General features: G+C 45.7%; 1 protein-coding gene across 3 annotated transcripts in view; it reads right to left on the bottom strand.

The window, feature by feature from the left end:
- Positions 1-1,723, bottom strand: part of RFX4 (regulatory factor X4) — a 164,104-nt gene extending 162,381 nt beyond the window's left edge. For 2 of the 3 annotated variants that reach the window (XM_060656539.3, XM_060656540.3), the window contains exon 1: positions 1,311-1,723. In XM_060656539.3, the coding sequence (XP_060512522.1) occupies positions 1,311-1,353 (43 nt within the window). In that variant the 5' untranslated portion in view covers positions 1,354-1,723. The remainder of the gene's footprint in view (positions 1-1,310) is intronic. The other variant, XM_060656541.3, reaches the window with a different exon arrangement.
- Between the last annotated feature and the right edge of the window lie 14,532 nt (positions 1,724-16,255).

Raw genomic sequence — 16,255 nt, 5'->3', positions numbered from 1 at the left:
CCCGGATGACCCCTACCCCCACCCAACATGCATTTCCAGCCTGCTTCGGAGGGAGGTGGGGAAACATTCTGGTGGTGTTTATTTGCTCCAAGGAAGGGACGCGTGTGTGTTAAGGGATGCAGAGGCTGGAAGGCACTTGTTGCTCCGCGCTGCAAAGCCCAGCCACAGATGCTCCTAGGCACGGTCCCCAGCATCTCGTTAAGCTGCCGCCTCGGCCCAGGCTGCGCTCACCGCCCTGCTTCTGCCTCTCCCCAGGCTTACCTCCCCCCAGAATCCCCAAGGCTGCATCCGGCTGGTGTGGACTGGTTGGGGACTGCAGTTGGGAATTTGGGGGGGGGGGGCTTCCAGAGAACTTCTTCCACCTGGAAGGGGCGTAGGGAGCATTGCTTAGGTCTACAAGTTTGGCGGCTCGTCCAAGGTGCTAGAAGTGGAAGGTGGAGAAAGTTCTACTGGAGAACGGAGACGCTGGGCTTTTTCGTTGTAAGAGACTCCTTGGTTTCCCTTCTCAGTTGTTACGGATTGCCGCGACCCCAAAACCTGACGCCCACAGCCCCCAAAGTACCTAGCGGTTTGCAGACCCGGACGCCAGGCCTCGCCGGCCGCACTGCGTCCTGCCCCCCTTGCAGCAGAATTACAGCCGCGCAGCGGAGCGCGTGGTCGGATGCCCCTTCCGGGCGAGGAGGTTACACCCCGCCTCGGACGGCCCGGGGCTCCCACCTCCCGACCCCGCGCGGATTCCCTAGGACCACCGTGTTCGCCGCCGCCACTCCCTCCAGCTGCGCGTCTCCACCAGTCGGAGCCTCCGTCCCCACCTCCCAGGCGCTGTGCGAAGCCTTCGCCCTCCCCCGCCTCTGGGGAGTTCCGCTCGGCTTCCTGGCCCTAGCCACCAGCCTCAGAGCGCACCGCTATTCCGGGGCCCCCAAACCCGGGGGAGGAGCCGGGCCCGGGAGGGGGCGGTCGGCCCGCAAAGTTTCTGCGAGCGGCACCTCGAGCTCGCCGCGAGCCAGAGAATCTTTACGTAACTTTGTGTTCAGGGCAAGCAAAAGCGCGCTCCTCAGCGCGCGCGCACACACACACTCACACGTTTACACAATCACACGCTTACACACACACACACACACACACTTCCACGTAGCCACTTACATCGCACATCGCGACGGATTGAAAACTTGTGCACGCTCTCCGTTATTTCCTAGGGTTCCACTGTCAAGTTGACCCTTCTGAAGTTTTTGCAACTCTTTCTGAAGTTCCCCTTCTCCCTTTTCTTCCCCCCCCCATGTCTCCCCCCAACCCCCACCAGTAGGACTGACCTGTGGAATCCATGTCGGGTTCCTCCAGTAACCCACAATGCATGCTCTTCCCATGGACAGCACGGGCGCCCCCCAAAAGTCCTGAGGTTTGGGGATCCCCTGTGCTAGAGATGCCCAGGGAGGAAGGGAGTGAGGAGAGAAAGAGACGTAGAGAGAGAGTGCAAGGGCGAAAGGATAGAGGAGGAAAGGAAAAGGAAGAGAAAGAAGAAAGAAAAGAGAAGAAAGAGGAGAGAGAGAGAGAGAGAAGGGAGAGAGCGCAGAGAAGGGGGAGAGAGAAAGAGCGAGCGAGTGAGGGGACACTCAGTAATCCAGCCGGGCAAAGCCAAACCCGTCAAAATGTTTGCGGATGTTTCATGGGAAAAAGCATCATTTTATAGGAGCCCCGATGGGAGCAATGTCATTGATAGGCCAGCCGGCCTGATGAATGGCCGCTCGTCAGATGGGGCCGTGGCGAGGCGCACTGTGAAGCCCATTGTGGGCCTGTTTTGAATAAGAAAAGCCGCCTCCGAAAAGGGGGGCTCAGAGCGACGCAATCCCAGCCCTCCGACTTCCCCCTTCTATTATAGCATTAGCAACGTTTTTCTTATTTAAAGTTCCAGAGGCCTTCTCCAGCCTTCGCCCGGCACTCATTATAGGCGAAATCAAAATTGGCTTAGATGTGGCCCCCTCCTCCCTCCCCACCCCTCCCCCATCGGGCCGGGCGGGGCGGTGGGGGGGGGGGGGCGGCAGGGGACTTCGGGGAGCCTGGGGAGTCGCCTAAGCGGCCACGAGTGGGCCCCACTCCTTTTCCTCTCCTCTTGTGCCCCCCCTCCCGGTTCGGTCCCGGGTCAGATGGGGGCCCTGGGAATGCGGGAGGAGGTATGCCTCGACTTCCTTCCACGCGGATCCGCGGACACGCGTGGGGGAGTGGAGCGAGCTGAGGGTGAAAGGTGTGTGTGTGGGGGGGGAGACCTAAGACCCCAGCCCCTGGTGAGGAGGCCGCCAGGCAGGGAGGATGTGAGGGGCTGACTCGTCTCCTCCAGAACTTTCTGTCTTGCTCTGGATTTATCCATCTCCTTCACTGGGTCTCTCCCCTTTCCCTGCATCTCTCTCCTTCTCTGCTTCTCTCCCCGTCTCTGTCTCTCACTCTGTCCTTCTCCCGGCCTCTGTGTCCCTCTATTTCTCCTGTTTTGGCTGCCTATCTTTCTGTCCAGCCCCTGCCCCCACGTCTCTTTGTCTCTCCCTAGGACTCTGCCCCTCTGTCTCTATCCCCCTTGGTCTCTCTGACACCCCCCTCCCCGCCTCTTCCCGTAACTCTGTCAGTCTGTCTGTGTCCCAGACCCTCCCTCCCCGCCTCCCTCCCTCCTCCCGCCCTCGCCTCCGCCCCCCAGCCGGCCGCGAAGTTTGTGAGAAGACCGGCGTCCAAGTGGGGACGCGGTTTTCCCAGGGACCCCCTCCCCGGCTGAGTTTAAAGTGCAGAAAGAGGGGGGCGAGGAGCTGGGGGGCTGGAAGTGGAAGTGGGGGGGCAGGCTGCGTCTCCGCGGGCCCCGATAAAGTGGCCGTTCGCGGGCCGGCAGCGCTGTGATTAGAATATGAATGGGGCTCGGCAGGCGGAAGAGAAAGGCGGATTACCCCGGGTGCTTTGACCATGGACAGAGGCAGCGCCGGCCCGGCCGCGGAAGGGGCGGGGCGGCCGGGCGGGGTCCCTAACGCAGGGCAAGGGGGGGGGTCTCTAACCCAGGCCCCCAAGCTGGGTGAGGTACCCGCGGTCCCTTGCAAAGGCCCCCAGTCTGCCCTCCCCAAGAAGGACTAAGTGGGACAATGCGGGAGGGGGGGCCACAAGGGGCCAGCACGTGCCGAGTTAAGGTCACGGCGCGGGAGGAAGGAGGCGGCACAAGATGCGGGCTGGACAGAGCCCGGGTTGGGCATATTTCAGAGTCCTGGGTTCCAATTCTGCCTCGGTAAATTCCTTAATCCTTCTGGGCCTCGGCTTCCTTGTCTGTAAAACGGGGCAAAGATGCCCCCCCCCCCAAAGTTAGGGGGAAGAGTAAACGACGCAGTGGGTGTGGAAGGAGTCCAACACTCGCTGTTCCCTCTGCTTGCAGCTCTCTTTACCATCTACCCCTCCCAGCACGTCGCCGCGCGGCCAGCTCCTTCCCACCACCCTGGTCTCACCCTGGTCTCGGCTAAGCGTTGCCTCCTCTGAGTGGCTGTGCCTGAGCACTCTGTGCGGGTCCCTTCTTGCTCAGGCCGCTGCCCCATTCATTACCCGTTTGTTTCTGCAGGAACCGTATTCACTGCCACAAGCCCCGGAGCCCAGAACAGAGCCTGGCATTCATTCCAGCTGCGACGGCTGGTGACGGGAAAGCGGGCGATGAAAACCTGTGGTGACCGAAGGCGACAGTGGCGATCACCACACGTTATCGTGGTGTGCATGGCGGTGAAGACAGGAGGATTCTCTCGCACCCTCGATTTCTCCCTGGGAGATAAAAGCGGGAGCTTGACCAGTGCCTGCAGGTGCCGCCACCTGGAGGGTTGGGTGTCCCTGGGAGTTCTTGGGGGATGCTGGGGGACCAAGGCGGTCTGTTATTGCAGCTGTTGTTATTATTCTTATTTTAATTATACATGAAAAATGCAGGTGGGGTGAGGTGGGGTGGGCTGGCGAGGAAAGTGAGGAGAAAGAACTGGCAGGTGGGCAGTGGGGGCTGGTGCATGCCGTCCCCGCCCTGTGCTGTCTAACCTGGGATGACACTAGCTGTCCACCCTGACAGTGCTGCAGCACCTGGGAGCTTAAAGAAATGAAAATAAGCGGGTATTCATTCATTCCTTGGCAAATTTTTATTGTGCACCTACTATGTGCCCAGCACTAGTCTAGGAGTTGGGGACACAGCTGTGAACAAAGTAGACTTTTAAAAAATCCCTACCTTCCTGGAATTTATATGGGAATGAAGGGAGATAGACAATAGATAAAATATGTAACTAGATTCTATAGGTTGTCCAGCGACGAGGGCTATGTAGCAGGGGGGACGGGGGAAGACCTCTGTGAGGTGGTAACACACTTGGGTTTACAAACAGTGCTGTCTAGGGGCTGTTCATTTATGGAAATTCACTGAGCTACGTACACTTAGGATTTTATGCATTTTTCTGAATGTATTTCGAACTTCAATAAAATGCTTGTTCAGATTCAGTGCGAACATCGCAATAGTAATAGCTACCATTTATGTATGGACTGTGCCTCCGCTGTGATAGGCATTTCCATGCACTATCTCATTTAATCCACACAATACAACTGACATAAGATTGTTGTCCGCACTTTTCAGAGGAGGACCACTGGGGTTCAGTGCGGCTCTCTTGCCCCTGAACACAATAGTGAATGATGCAGTTTTTATTCTCCAGAGCTCAAAATCTAAAGCAAACATAGCAAGGCCTGCCTGCTGTGGGGGAGAGTGTGGGTATGGCGGGGACCAAGAGAGGAGATAGGAAACTCAGCCTAGGAGGCTGGTTCCCCCAGAGGAAGTGATGATTAAGCCAAGAGCCGAATTCCTAAGGCAGGTGAGGGGGTTAAGGGGTGTTACAGACAGCAGTAAGGACACGAAAGAGGGCATATGCCGTATGTTTGAGGACTGGAGCCTGGCATGGCCACACATGCCCACAGGAATGAGAGGTATTGGGCAATTTCTTGGGGAGGTAGGTGAGGATCAGATTGGGAGGGTCATGCTAAGAAATTTATCCCAGAAGGGTTCTGAGCATACAGGACTTGATTTGTGGTCAAGTGGTGCCCGCAGGTTGTTACTAGAGGCAGAGGTCATTGGGAAAGAGATCACAATGGTCTGAAATAGAGACTTCGTAGTGGGGGCAGGGAGAGGTGACTCATCCACCACCCTTGGTGGTGACTGGATGTGGCCAGTGAGGGGCACAGAAGGGTGATGTCCAGTTTTCTGACTTGGCTTATTTATGCCATTCGCAGAAATCATCCAGTGAGGAGGGGGTGATGGGAGGGGCAGGATTAGGGATTTGGCAGTAAGACAGAGGTGACTTATGCTCATAACGCTTCCCGAGTAGCCCTCTAGCAGGCGTTCCCACAAAGGCGTGGAGTTGGCGCTGCTTGTACAGACCTGGGAGGCTGCTAGAGCCCTCGGAGTGGATGCGTGAGCAGCCCAGAAGGGGACAGTGCAGGGCTTATCACTTTCAGATCACCTGGCATGCCCTCTGCCTCCACTGTTGCAGCCTCCGTGTGCCCTGTCCTTCCCGAGCCTAACATTTTATTGTAATTGCTTGCCTGGTGTTTTATTTTCTCTACCCAGCTCACCACTGTCTAAAATTGTTTGTTTCCTTGTTCATTGTATGCCTCTCCACATCAGAATGCAAGCCTCAGGAGGGCTGGGTGCTTGTCCTTCTTGCTCGCTGCTGTCACCTCTGTCTCCGGACAGCATTTATTGACCACCACAAACAGCCCATCCATTGGCTTGACTGGAAGCAGGTGACACAGATCCGCAAGAGCACAGGACGGTGGGTTTCTTGAGCACTGAAGCCACCAGACGTGAGATTTACACTTTGCATGGTACTGAAAGGCTCAGAGGTGAACAAGGTAGACAAGTGTCCTCCTCTCCCCTCCACCGCCTGGAGTTTACATTCTACTGAGAGACACAATAAACAAAGAAACTAAGACAAACAATATTCCTACCTTCGTGGATCTTATATAGTAAAGATTATATTATTACAGTAAAGACATGAGCCCCAACCTTATGTTTGTTAATGATTCATTTGCTAATCAGGTAAATAATAATTTCAATAAACATTGCCTGAGCACCTTCTATGTACCTCTGCGAGGTGTGGGGATAAATAGTTTGGTATGACGGTGTTTGTCGGAAGTTGTCTTGGTTCGGTGAAGGAGAAAGTTGAGAACTATAAAACAGCTGGATAAGTGCTCTACAAGAGAGGTGCCTGGGGCTGCTATGGGAGGAAGGGACGCCCCCCACCCCAGGTCACTCTAGAAGCACCTGAAGGCTAAATTAATTTCTGCCCACAACTGTCTTTTATAGTCAGAAAATGCAAATGGATATATGCAGACTTTGAAAAGGTTGGCAGTTGGGTTTCTTGCCTTATGAGTCATTGAACACTGTTTCTTAAATGTTGGTGTGCAGCAGAATCAGCTGGAGAACTTGTTAACAATACACACTGGTGAGCCCTGTCCTCAGGGATTCTGATTCAGAAGGTCTGCAGTGGGCTCGGTAACATGTACTTAAAATATTTTTATTATTATTACAAAATTTCAAACAAATGTAAAAGAAGAGGGAATAGTACCATGAACCTCCAAAATGATAAGGTAACTTCAATTATAATCCAAATGTGGTCACTGCTGTTTCATCTGTAATTCATCCAATGGCCCTCCCACCCACACCCACGAATAGGTTAATTTTGATGCAAATTCCAGACATCATATACTTTCATCCATAAATACTCTTAACATGTACCTCTAAAATAGAAGATTTTACAAAATCACTATCATATTACTGTTGTCACACCTAAAATATCAACAATAATTCCATAACCATCAAAAACTCATGGTTCAGGGGCACCTGGATGGTTCAGTCGGTTAAAGTGTCTGACTTCAGCTCATGATCTCATGGTTCGTGGGTTCGAGCCCTACATTGGGCTCTACGCTGAACGCTTGCTCCGAGCCTGGAGACTGCTTCTCTCTCGGCCCCTCCCCTGCTTGTGCTCTGTCTCTCAAAAATAAATAAATGTAAAAAAAATTTTTTTAATTCACTGTTCAAATTTGCCTGATTGCCTGAAATTTTTCAGGCAAAAGTGGGTTTGCTTGAATCAAGCCAGATCCACACGATGCATTTGACTGCTATGTCTCTTAAGTCTCTTTAAGTCTGGAGATTTTCCCTCCCTATTTTACTCCTCCTAATTTATTTGTTGACAAAAGCCAAGTTGTCTGTCCTGTTGCGTGCCCAGCATTCTGCAATATGTTCATTGCATCCCTGCTGTGTCATTTAACATGCTCTTCCATCCCCTATAGTTCCTGTAAATTGTTAGTTGGGTCTAGAGAATTGATCAAGTTCAGATCAAGTTTATGGCAAAAAATAGCACACAGGTGATGAATGTGTACTTCCTATTGTATCACATAGGGATTCACATGGTGTCCCTCTGGGTTGTTAAGAAGATGAGGGGTTCAGGTGTTAACACGCTCTAGGTTCTTTCCACTTACACTCAGTGTCCTGCTCTTCTTGTCTTCTGCTATTAGGACACGATCACAAGTTCATTTATTCTTCATGATCACAAGGTGGCTTTAATTGCTAAAGTACCACAGCCTCCCTCACACACTTCTCAAAGACTGGAAAAAGAAAAGAGATTATGTCCCTTTTCCTTCCTTTCTTAAGGCTTCTCTGAAGCCACTTGGATTTTTTCTCTTGTCCCATTGGACAATTAATTTCCCTATCCATCCCTTAACCGATACCTTCTAGTCTTTTTCTTTCATCTGTTTGCCTTTTCCTCATGCCTGGATCCAGGCACTGGATCGAGTGCCTGTTGCCACTCGATTTTTATCACTATGCCCCTGCCACACTTCTTTGCATCTGGTAAGCAAGGTCTCCCTTCCATTCTTTTCCAAATCGATTTAGCTATTCATGGAACTAGTTTTTCCTCATATATATTTTAGAATAAATTTGTCAGATTTACTAAAAATTCTTGAGATATTTTAACGAGATCCGAATTAAAATTAAAGTTGCTTTAAGTTGAACCAGCAGGTTTACATGTTATTCATTCCATATATGAACATAGCATAATCTCACACTGCAAAATTGTCACACTGGAAAAATTGTGCTCTTTAACTGACTTTCTTGTTAAAAAGTCTTTGCTTCGGGGCACCTGATGGCTCAGTCGGTTAGGCGTCTGACTTCAGCTCAGGTCATGATCTCACAGCTCGTGAGTTTCAGCCCTGCATCCAGCTCTCTGCTGTCAGCGCAGAGCCTGCTTCAGATCCTCTGTCTCCCTCTCTCTATGCCCCTACACGGCTTTCACATGCTCTCTTTCTCTCTCAAAAATGAATAAACATTTGAAAAGGAAAAAGTCTTTGCTTTGGTTTGATTTCTTCCAGGCTTTATGGTTGGGTTGCTGCTGCGTATGATATCTTGTTTGCTATATTTTATATGTACTTATTGCTGGTGTAGAGGAACACTGTTGCATTACTTTCTTGTAATTTTATTTAGGCATGTGCCAGTCATGGAGAGGTGCCACTCGGGTCTCCTTCGAGAGAACCTGCTGCAGGCAGCACGGTTGACTGGCATTCCCTGCTGCTACCACTCTGAAGCCACCATCACATTCTTGCCTCCTGAGGCCACACTTCACCGACTGGGCACAGCAGGGTGATGGGGCTCGTTCACTCTTACGGGATGCAGACTTTGGCTCGAGGTCTCCCTCTTTGCCTAACGGAAACGTTCTTAGAACCACGGGGACATCTGAGAGAAATTCCTACCCAATCTGCCTTCCTCCTTTCCTTTCACAGGAATCAAACATGCACTGCCGGGAAGATTCTCCCCATCTTTTTCTGTTCTATTCCCTAGTAATTACTCTTTATGAGCATTTCTCCTCAATACATTTCTCACACGTCTCATCTTGTTTTGGCTCCTGCTTCTTGGAAGAGGTGTACTGAAACAAGGAATAAGTTACATACAATAAAATGCACAGATCTTGCTTACTGTTTCATGAGTATGACAAATGCTTACACCTGTATATCTTATTCTACCAACTATACTTGCTGACTTAATTATTTCCTTCAATGGTCATTAAAAAATATATATTATATATATTTCAGAGAATCCTTAGGCGATTATATGTATACGATCTCTTTATCTATTGAAATGTTTTTTTTTAAAGTTTTCTTAATGTCTATTTATTCTTGAGACAGAGACAGAGCATGAGTGGGGGAGGGGCAGGGTGAGAGAGGGAGACACAGAATCCGAAGCAGGCTCCAGGCTCCGAGCTGTCAGCACAGAGCCAGAGGCAGCACTTGAACTCAGGAATGGTGAGATCATGACCTGAGCCAAAGTCGGACGCTTACTGACTGAGCTACTCAGGTGCTCATATAGAATTATGTTTTTATAAAAGTATAGCATCCTTTTTGTTGTATCTATTTGTTCTGATAATAACATTGCTATAGTCTTAAAAATTTCATATTTCTCTGGTTTGTCTTTCTCCATCTGTATATTTTTAATCTTTTTATAATCTTTTGCTTTAAGACTTTCTCTTATAGATAATATTACACATTAATCCTGAGCCTTTATATTTTTGTACTGAGTTTGATCTATTTCTACTTATTCCCATTATTCTTATATTTAAATTCTTAAAAAAAATCATATCAGCATTTTTTTCATGTATTCTATTCATCACACTTTTTTTCTGGTTCCTTTTTTTCTTTTCTTCCTTGTTACTCGCCATTACAAGGGGAAAATTAAACATCAAGTTTGGGTTTAGTAGTTAGGAGCAACTACCAGGAGAATAAAACTGAATGTAAAATTTCAAGCAAAAGAAATTTCAATTTATCTGATCAATTATAGTTACTGATTGCTGTGTATGTAAAATTTTGTTTGCTTATTTTGTTATAAGTTTTACCACAGTGACACTTACTGAGTTATTTTTTTATATCTCCATTTTTAGTCACAACTTCCTGGTGTTTTTTTCTTCTTACTACTTCTAAGGAGGTTTTAAAAGAGGGTCTTTGTATGGTAAACAGTAATTATGTTGACATCACATTTAAATGAGAGTTTAGCTGCATATAGAATTTTAAGCCCCAAGGTTTTTGGTGTTGTTGTTGTTGTTGTTGTTTTTACTGAAAATATTGCTATTTAGTCTCCCTGCAAATGTTGCTGTTGAGAAATAAGATTGGTCTAATTCTTTTTCCTTCGTAGACAATTTGCTTTGCATCTAGAAGAGTTTAAGTTTTTCTCTGTCCTTGATGCTATTAAATGATACAAAACTGTACCTAGGTATGTTTTTCCTCATTTAAATTTAAGTACTTGCATTTGTACTTTGAGATTTTAAAACTTTCTTTAATCTGAGAATTCCTCTGTAACTAATTACTTAAATATTCCACTCTATATTTTCCCTCTTCTTCTGAGATTTCCATTATTTGAATGTTGTTGCTTCCATTTCTATTTTCCATGTCTCTTAACTTTTCTTTTTAATATTTCAGCTGTATGACCCATCCTGATACTTTCTGGAACCAATCCTCCACTTCTTTGATTTATTCTATATTTACTCTGCTATTCAACCTACTAAGTCTTTTGTTTCCATTTTCTTTTTCATACTCAGAAATTCCTCTCAGAGCTTCTTTATGCCTTTGCCTTTACAACACCATTTCTTTTTTATTTAATATACTGATTTTTATTTCTTGTTGTCTTTGGTCTGTTAAATTTACTTCATCTGCATTTTTTCCAGGTGTTTTTTTTTTTTATATCCCAGTGGCCCTCTCAATAAGCTAATTATTATTTTTCCTATGAGTTACACTACAACACAGGGGACTTATACCCATTCTTCCAGAATAGAGATTCTCAACCAGAGGTGATTTTGCCCCAACAGGAGACATTTAGAAGTTTCCAGAGACATTTTGGGTTGCTACAATCTGGGCTGCAGGAAAAGGGAAGCAGTATTAGAGCATTGCTACTGGCTTCTAGTGGGTAACAGCCAGGGATCTCTTAAAAACCCGACAATGTACTAGAAATCCTCTCACAACAATAATTTATCTTCCCAAAACCTCACTACAGCCAAGGTTGAGAAATCCTATCCTAGAAGTATTAGATGCCTGAGCTGATGAGAAGGGCCAAAGCATAAACCATAGCTTCTGTCTGTCCTGATAAGTTTGACATGGGTTTTGCAGGGAGAGTGAGAACACATCTCAGGATATTATGATTCAGACTTCCATCCTGGATCCGCTCTTTTTCAAGAATTACCCATGAAGCAGGAGTCACCATAAAGCAGAGTAGGGCCAGCAGGGAATACTATGGGGATGGCCAGTCAGCTTGTACACACTGTTAACTGGTTCTTAACTGCCCAGCTTGGCTAGAGTGCCCACTCTGATGTTACATTGGCAGTCCTGACAATACCGGGATGGCCACTGTCTTTTCTGCTTCACTGTGGTACTAGACTAGGCAAAATCTGCCCAGGACAATGTTAAAGAGCACAAGGTGCATCTCAAAGTCTCTGCAACCCAAGTGCCCCTGGTCTCCATCCTGGAGACTATCCATCCATGATCTCCATCCATCCATCCATCCTTCAGTCATGTGTGGCTGTGAGCTTCCACTTCTCCCTCACACCAGGACCTAAACACCTCCTGTTGCTCCAGAGACTCTTCTCATATTTATGCTAGTTTCACACAACTTTCTTCTGGATTTTGTGGCATTTATGAGGTGGGGCTTGAAGGAAGGAATCAGGGAGGCTAAGCTGATCCCTCATCTTATCAGAAACTGGAACTCACAAATTATTTAGATTTCAAAACTGTATATACATATCTCTTTGATAAAACAAAAAATAATTTTAAAATCAAAAGAAGAACAAGAAACTGAAGAAACAGAGAATGTGCAAAAGTTAACCATTTGAGTGGTGCCTGTGAGTCAGTACAGGTTCAACTTGAGTAAGAGACCCAAAACAACAGTGGCTTATTCAAGATCAAAATTTCTTTCTTTTAGGTATGGGTATGTGTGTGTATATGTATGCATATGTATATATGTTTATATATATATAAAGTAGTTTTTTCTCTTGCATGACCTACATTCTTAGAATTAACTCATAGTCTAAGATGGTTGCTTTGACTCTATGTATTATGTATACATTCCAGCCAACAGGAAGGAAAAAGGGGGAAAGAAGACCAAAGAGCATAGGATAACTATATTTTAAGGAATATGTTTCTGTTTTCTAGTTCAGTATAACAAACCACCCCAAAACTAAGTGGCTTAACACAATAGTGATTTATTATAAATCATGATCCTGTGAGCAGAATGCATAGTTCTGATTACATGGTGTTGACCAGCATTCTGGGACAGTTGATAGGTCCAAAATGATCTCAACCACATGGTTGGCAAGTTGGCACTGGTTATTAGCTAGGAGCTTAGATGGGGCCATTGCCTGAAGCCTCAGTTCTCCTTCATGAGCATTCTTCTTCACAGCTGCTTGAGCTCCCTCACAACATGGAATCTGCATTCAAAAAAGGATCATTCCAGGGGCGCCTGGGTGGCTCAGTCAGTTGAGTGTTGGACTTTGGCTCAGGTAATGATCTCACATTTCATGGGTTTGAGCCCCACACTGGGCTCTATGTTAACAGCTCGGAGCCTAAAGTCTACTTCAGATTCTGTGTCTCCCTCTCTCTCTGCCTATTCCCTGCTGGCACTCTGTCTCTCTCTCTCTCTCTCAAAAATAAACATGAAAAAAACTTTTTAAAAAGGATCATTCCAAGCATGAGAGTCCCAAGAGGAAGGAAATTAAAGCTCTAATCCTCTTTTTTTTTTTAATTTTAAAATCTTTATTTTGGCATAAGTTTAGAAATTTAGAATTTAGAAAACTTGCAAAGGTAAGATAGAGAATTTTTGTATACACTTTACTCAGCTTCCCCCAATGATAACACCTTATATAACCATGGTACATTTATCAAAACAAAGAAATTAATATTGGTACAGTACTATTACATAACTACACACTTTTATTTCGATTTCACCAGTTTTTCACAAATGTCACTTTTTTTCCTGGCTCTGGGTCCAATCCAAGATACAACAATGCATTTTAAATCACCCCATTCTGATCATTATATTGTACATTGTACATTGTAATGAATATATTCCTGAAAACTTAAGTGCCAACTGGATTTCTGTACATCGAATAGTTCACATCATAAATGGTAAACATAACATCTGTGCTGTGTTTTATAACTGCAGAGTTTATTTATATGCACTTTTTCACTTTATAGTCCTAAGTTATTGAACATTCGCACAGGAAGGATACTTAACAGTCATTTACATGTACAGCCTCATTGTTTTACTAAGGATGACTCAAAACGGTTACATGTCTTGAATCAATTCACATAATTGGAGGTGAAAAGCCAAGACTAGGACCCAATTTTATTTCTCATTGAGTATTTTCCTAATATAGTATGTTAAGATTCCCAAAACTGGAACACTTGTTTCATGATCATCAAAAAGAATAGGAAGTACTGAGTCTTTCGTGAACATAGTTGGAAAGCAGCCAATCTCCTGAAAGCTCTAATCCTCTTAAGGCCTGAGTTTGGAACTCCTTGAATGTCTCTCCTGCTGCATTCTATTGGTCAAAGCAGTCCCAGGACCAGCCCAAGGAAGGGGTGGTGGTGGACAGACTCTACTTCTTGATGTGAAGATTGGCATGCACATCCCGGAGGGGAGGAATCGTTGCAAGCTATCTTTGGAGGCTAGCAACCATAGACATTTCCTGGAAGTTGTCATGGGACACCTCTGCTCACCTCCTGGCATCCAGAACTAAGCAGAAGTTACATGACCATAATTAGCTACAAAGGAGGTTGGAAAATCTACTTTTTAAGCTGACATCCATGTACCTGGATCAAAACTGAGGGTTCAACCTCAATGGAAGAATGAGGAATCTCTAACAGAGAGTTGAAATGAGTCATCAAAACATAAATAGCCTGAAGTGGTTACGGGGAACCAGGATACAAAACTGAGGGGCAGAAGAGCCAGAGACCAGCAAAAAGAATGGCAAGCGTAATGGAAAGACAAAATAGCTCATTGTGAAAATGCAGTTTAGCAATCTGATGACAAAACATACTCTTAGAAATTACATTTTATTCATCAGTTTACCATCGATTGTCAAACACTTATCAATTCCCCTCTACAGACCAGGCCCTGGGCTAAGTTCTAGGAATATAACAATAATAAGACATTGTTCCCATACTTGGGGATAGATGTAAGGCAAAGGCAAAAATAAAAGACAAGGCTTTGTGCCTCTTCCTCTGCCACTTCCCAATATAGGAGACCCTTCACTAATGTCACAGAAAGACAGAAGTAATAAAAGGCACCAAGAATCTTTGTTCAGAAGAGTGGTAAATATTTGCATATTTGGTAGAATTTTCTAAATCTTCATATTAAATTCCACTTTGCAAAGTAGCCACTCCTGGGTTTCCAGGCTAGGTTAAGCTCCAATTGTAGACATCTGTAGGATTTGTGTGCTCAGCATCTATCTCTTCACACTCATTCTATTAAAAACAGGTCTGTTTTTCTTCCATCTACTTCAGTCTATGTGGCTGAACTATATGGAATTAACTGCATTCCCATTCCAAGGGGTGGGCATGTGACCCAAACATAGCCTGGGCTCCTATCAGAATTCTTGCAAATGTGGGTTTAAGCAGGAAGGATAAATTGCTGGATCTGCTGGAGGCAGCTGAAGAGGAGAGCTTGCTTGAGGTTGAGTCCTGTTAGGATGGAAGCAGAACCAAAACATGGAGGGGCAGGCCCAATGACTGGATCCAACCATGCCTGAAGTACAGACTTTTCATGTGTGAGCCGATAAATTGGCCTTTTTGTTTAAGGCAGTTTGGGTTTTGTTTTTGCTACTTGCAAACAAGTGTCCCAATAAATAATCCCTTTTGTCAGAGACTTTTATCATACCTGTTCTTCTCCTTTGAGACCCCTTGTCAATGTCTTTTAATTACTATTTCAGTGTTGATCTCTTTCATGGATCCATCTCCTTTTGACCATGTGTTCATTGAGTGGAATGGTGAATAGGACTTTCCACACTATTTACTGCTTGCCTTCCCTCTTCCTGCTTGCCTCCCTCTTCCTGAACACAGGGCTGAATTCTCCAATCCTCCAAAAGGATCCATCTCCTTTTGACCATGTGTTCATTGAGTGGAATGGTGAATAGGACTTTCCACACTATTTACTGCTTGCCTTCCCTCTTCCTGCTTGCCTCCCTCTTCCTGAACACAGGGCTGAATTCTCCAAGGTAAATATAAGTGTGTACTGCCTCCATCGCACTGACCTCCCCCTGGTGGTGGTAGATGAATGCTATGCCACTTATCAACATTCCATTGGGGTAAAACTATCTCAACCATTTTCTGCCACATAGAAAAGCGTCTGTCTCATAATAAATGTTCCATAAATACTAGTGATATTAATGATAATAACTAAAAGTAATAATTTAAAAGCATAATTTAAATTATTGTTCTCGTGGGGCACCTGGGTTGCTCAGTTGGTTGAGCATCTGACTCTTGGTTTTGGCTCAGGTCATGATCCCAGGGTCATGGGATCAAGCTCGCATAGGGCTTCATGCTTCTCTCTCTCTCTGCCCTTCTCCCTTTGTACTCTCTCTCTAAAATTAAAAAAATTAAAAAAATAAATTATTCTTTTTATTTTATTTTTATATTAAATATAATTTATTGTCAAATTGGTTTTCATACTACACCCAGTGCTCATCCCAACAGGTGCCCTCCTCAATGCCCATCACCCACTTTCCCTTCTCCCCCAGCCCCCATCAACCCTCAGTTGTACTCTGTATTTAAGAGTCTCTTATGGTTTGCCTCCCTCCCTCTCTGCAACTTTTTTTTTCCCCTTCCCCTCCCCCATGGTCTTCTGTTAAGCTTCTCAGGATCCACATATGAGTGAAAACATATGGTATCTGTCTTTCTCTGCCTGACTTATTTCACTTAGCATAATACCCTCCAGTTCCATCCATGTTGCTGCAAATGGCAGGATTTCATTCTTTCTCATTGCCAAGTAGTATTCCACTGTATATATAAGCCACATCTTCTTTATCCATTTGTCAGTTGATGGACATTTAGGCTCTTTCCATAATTTGGCTATTGTTGAAAGCACTGCTATAAACATTGGGATACAAGTGCCCCTATGCATCAGTACTCCTGCATCCCTTGGGTAAATTCCTAGCAGTGCTATTGCTGGGTCACGGGGTAGATCTATTTTTAATTTTTT

Source organism: Panthera onca, chromosome B4, assembly GCF_046562875.1.
Source record: "Panthera onca isolate mPanOnc1 chromosome B4, mPanOnc1 haplotype 2, whole genome shotgun sequence".
NCBI lineage: Eukaryota > Metazoa > Chordata > Mammalia > Carnivora > Felidae > Panthera > Panthera onca.
The sequence above is the reverse complement of the archived record's forward strand: the minus strand, read 5'-3'. Positions and strand labels throughout refer to the sequence as shown.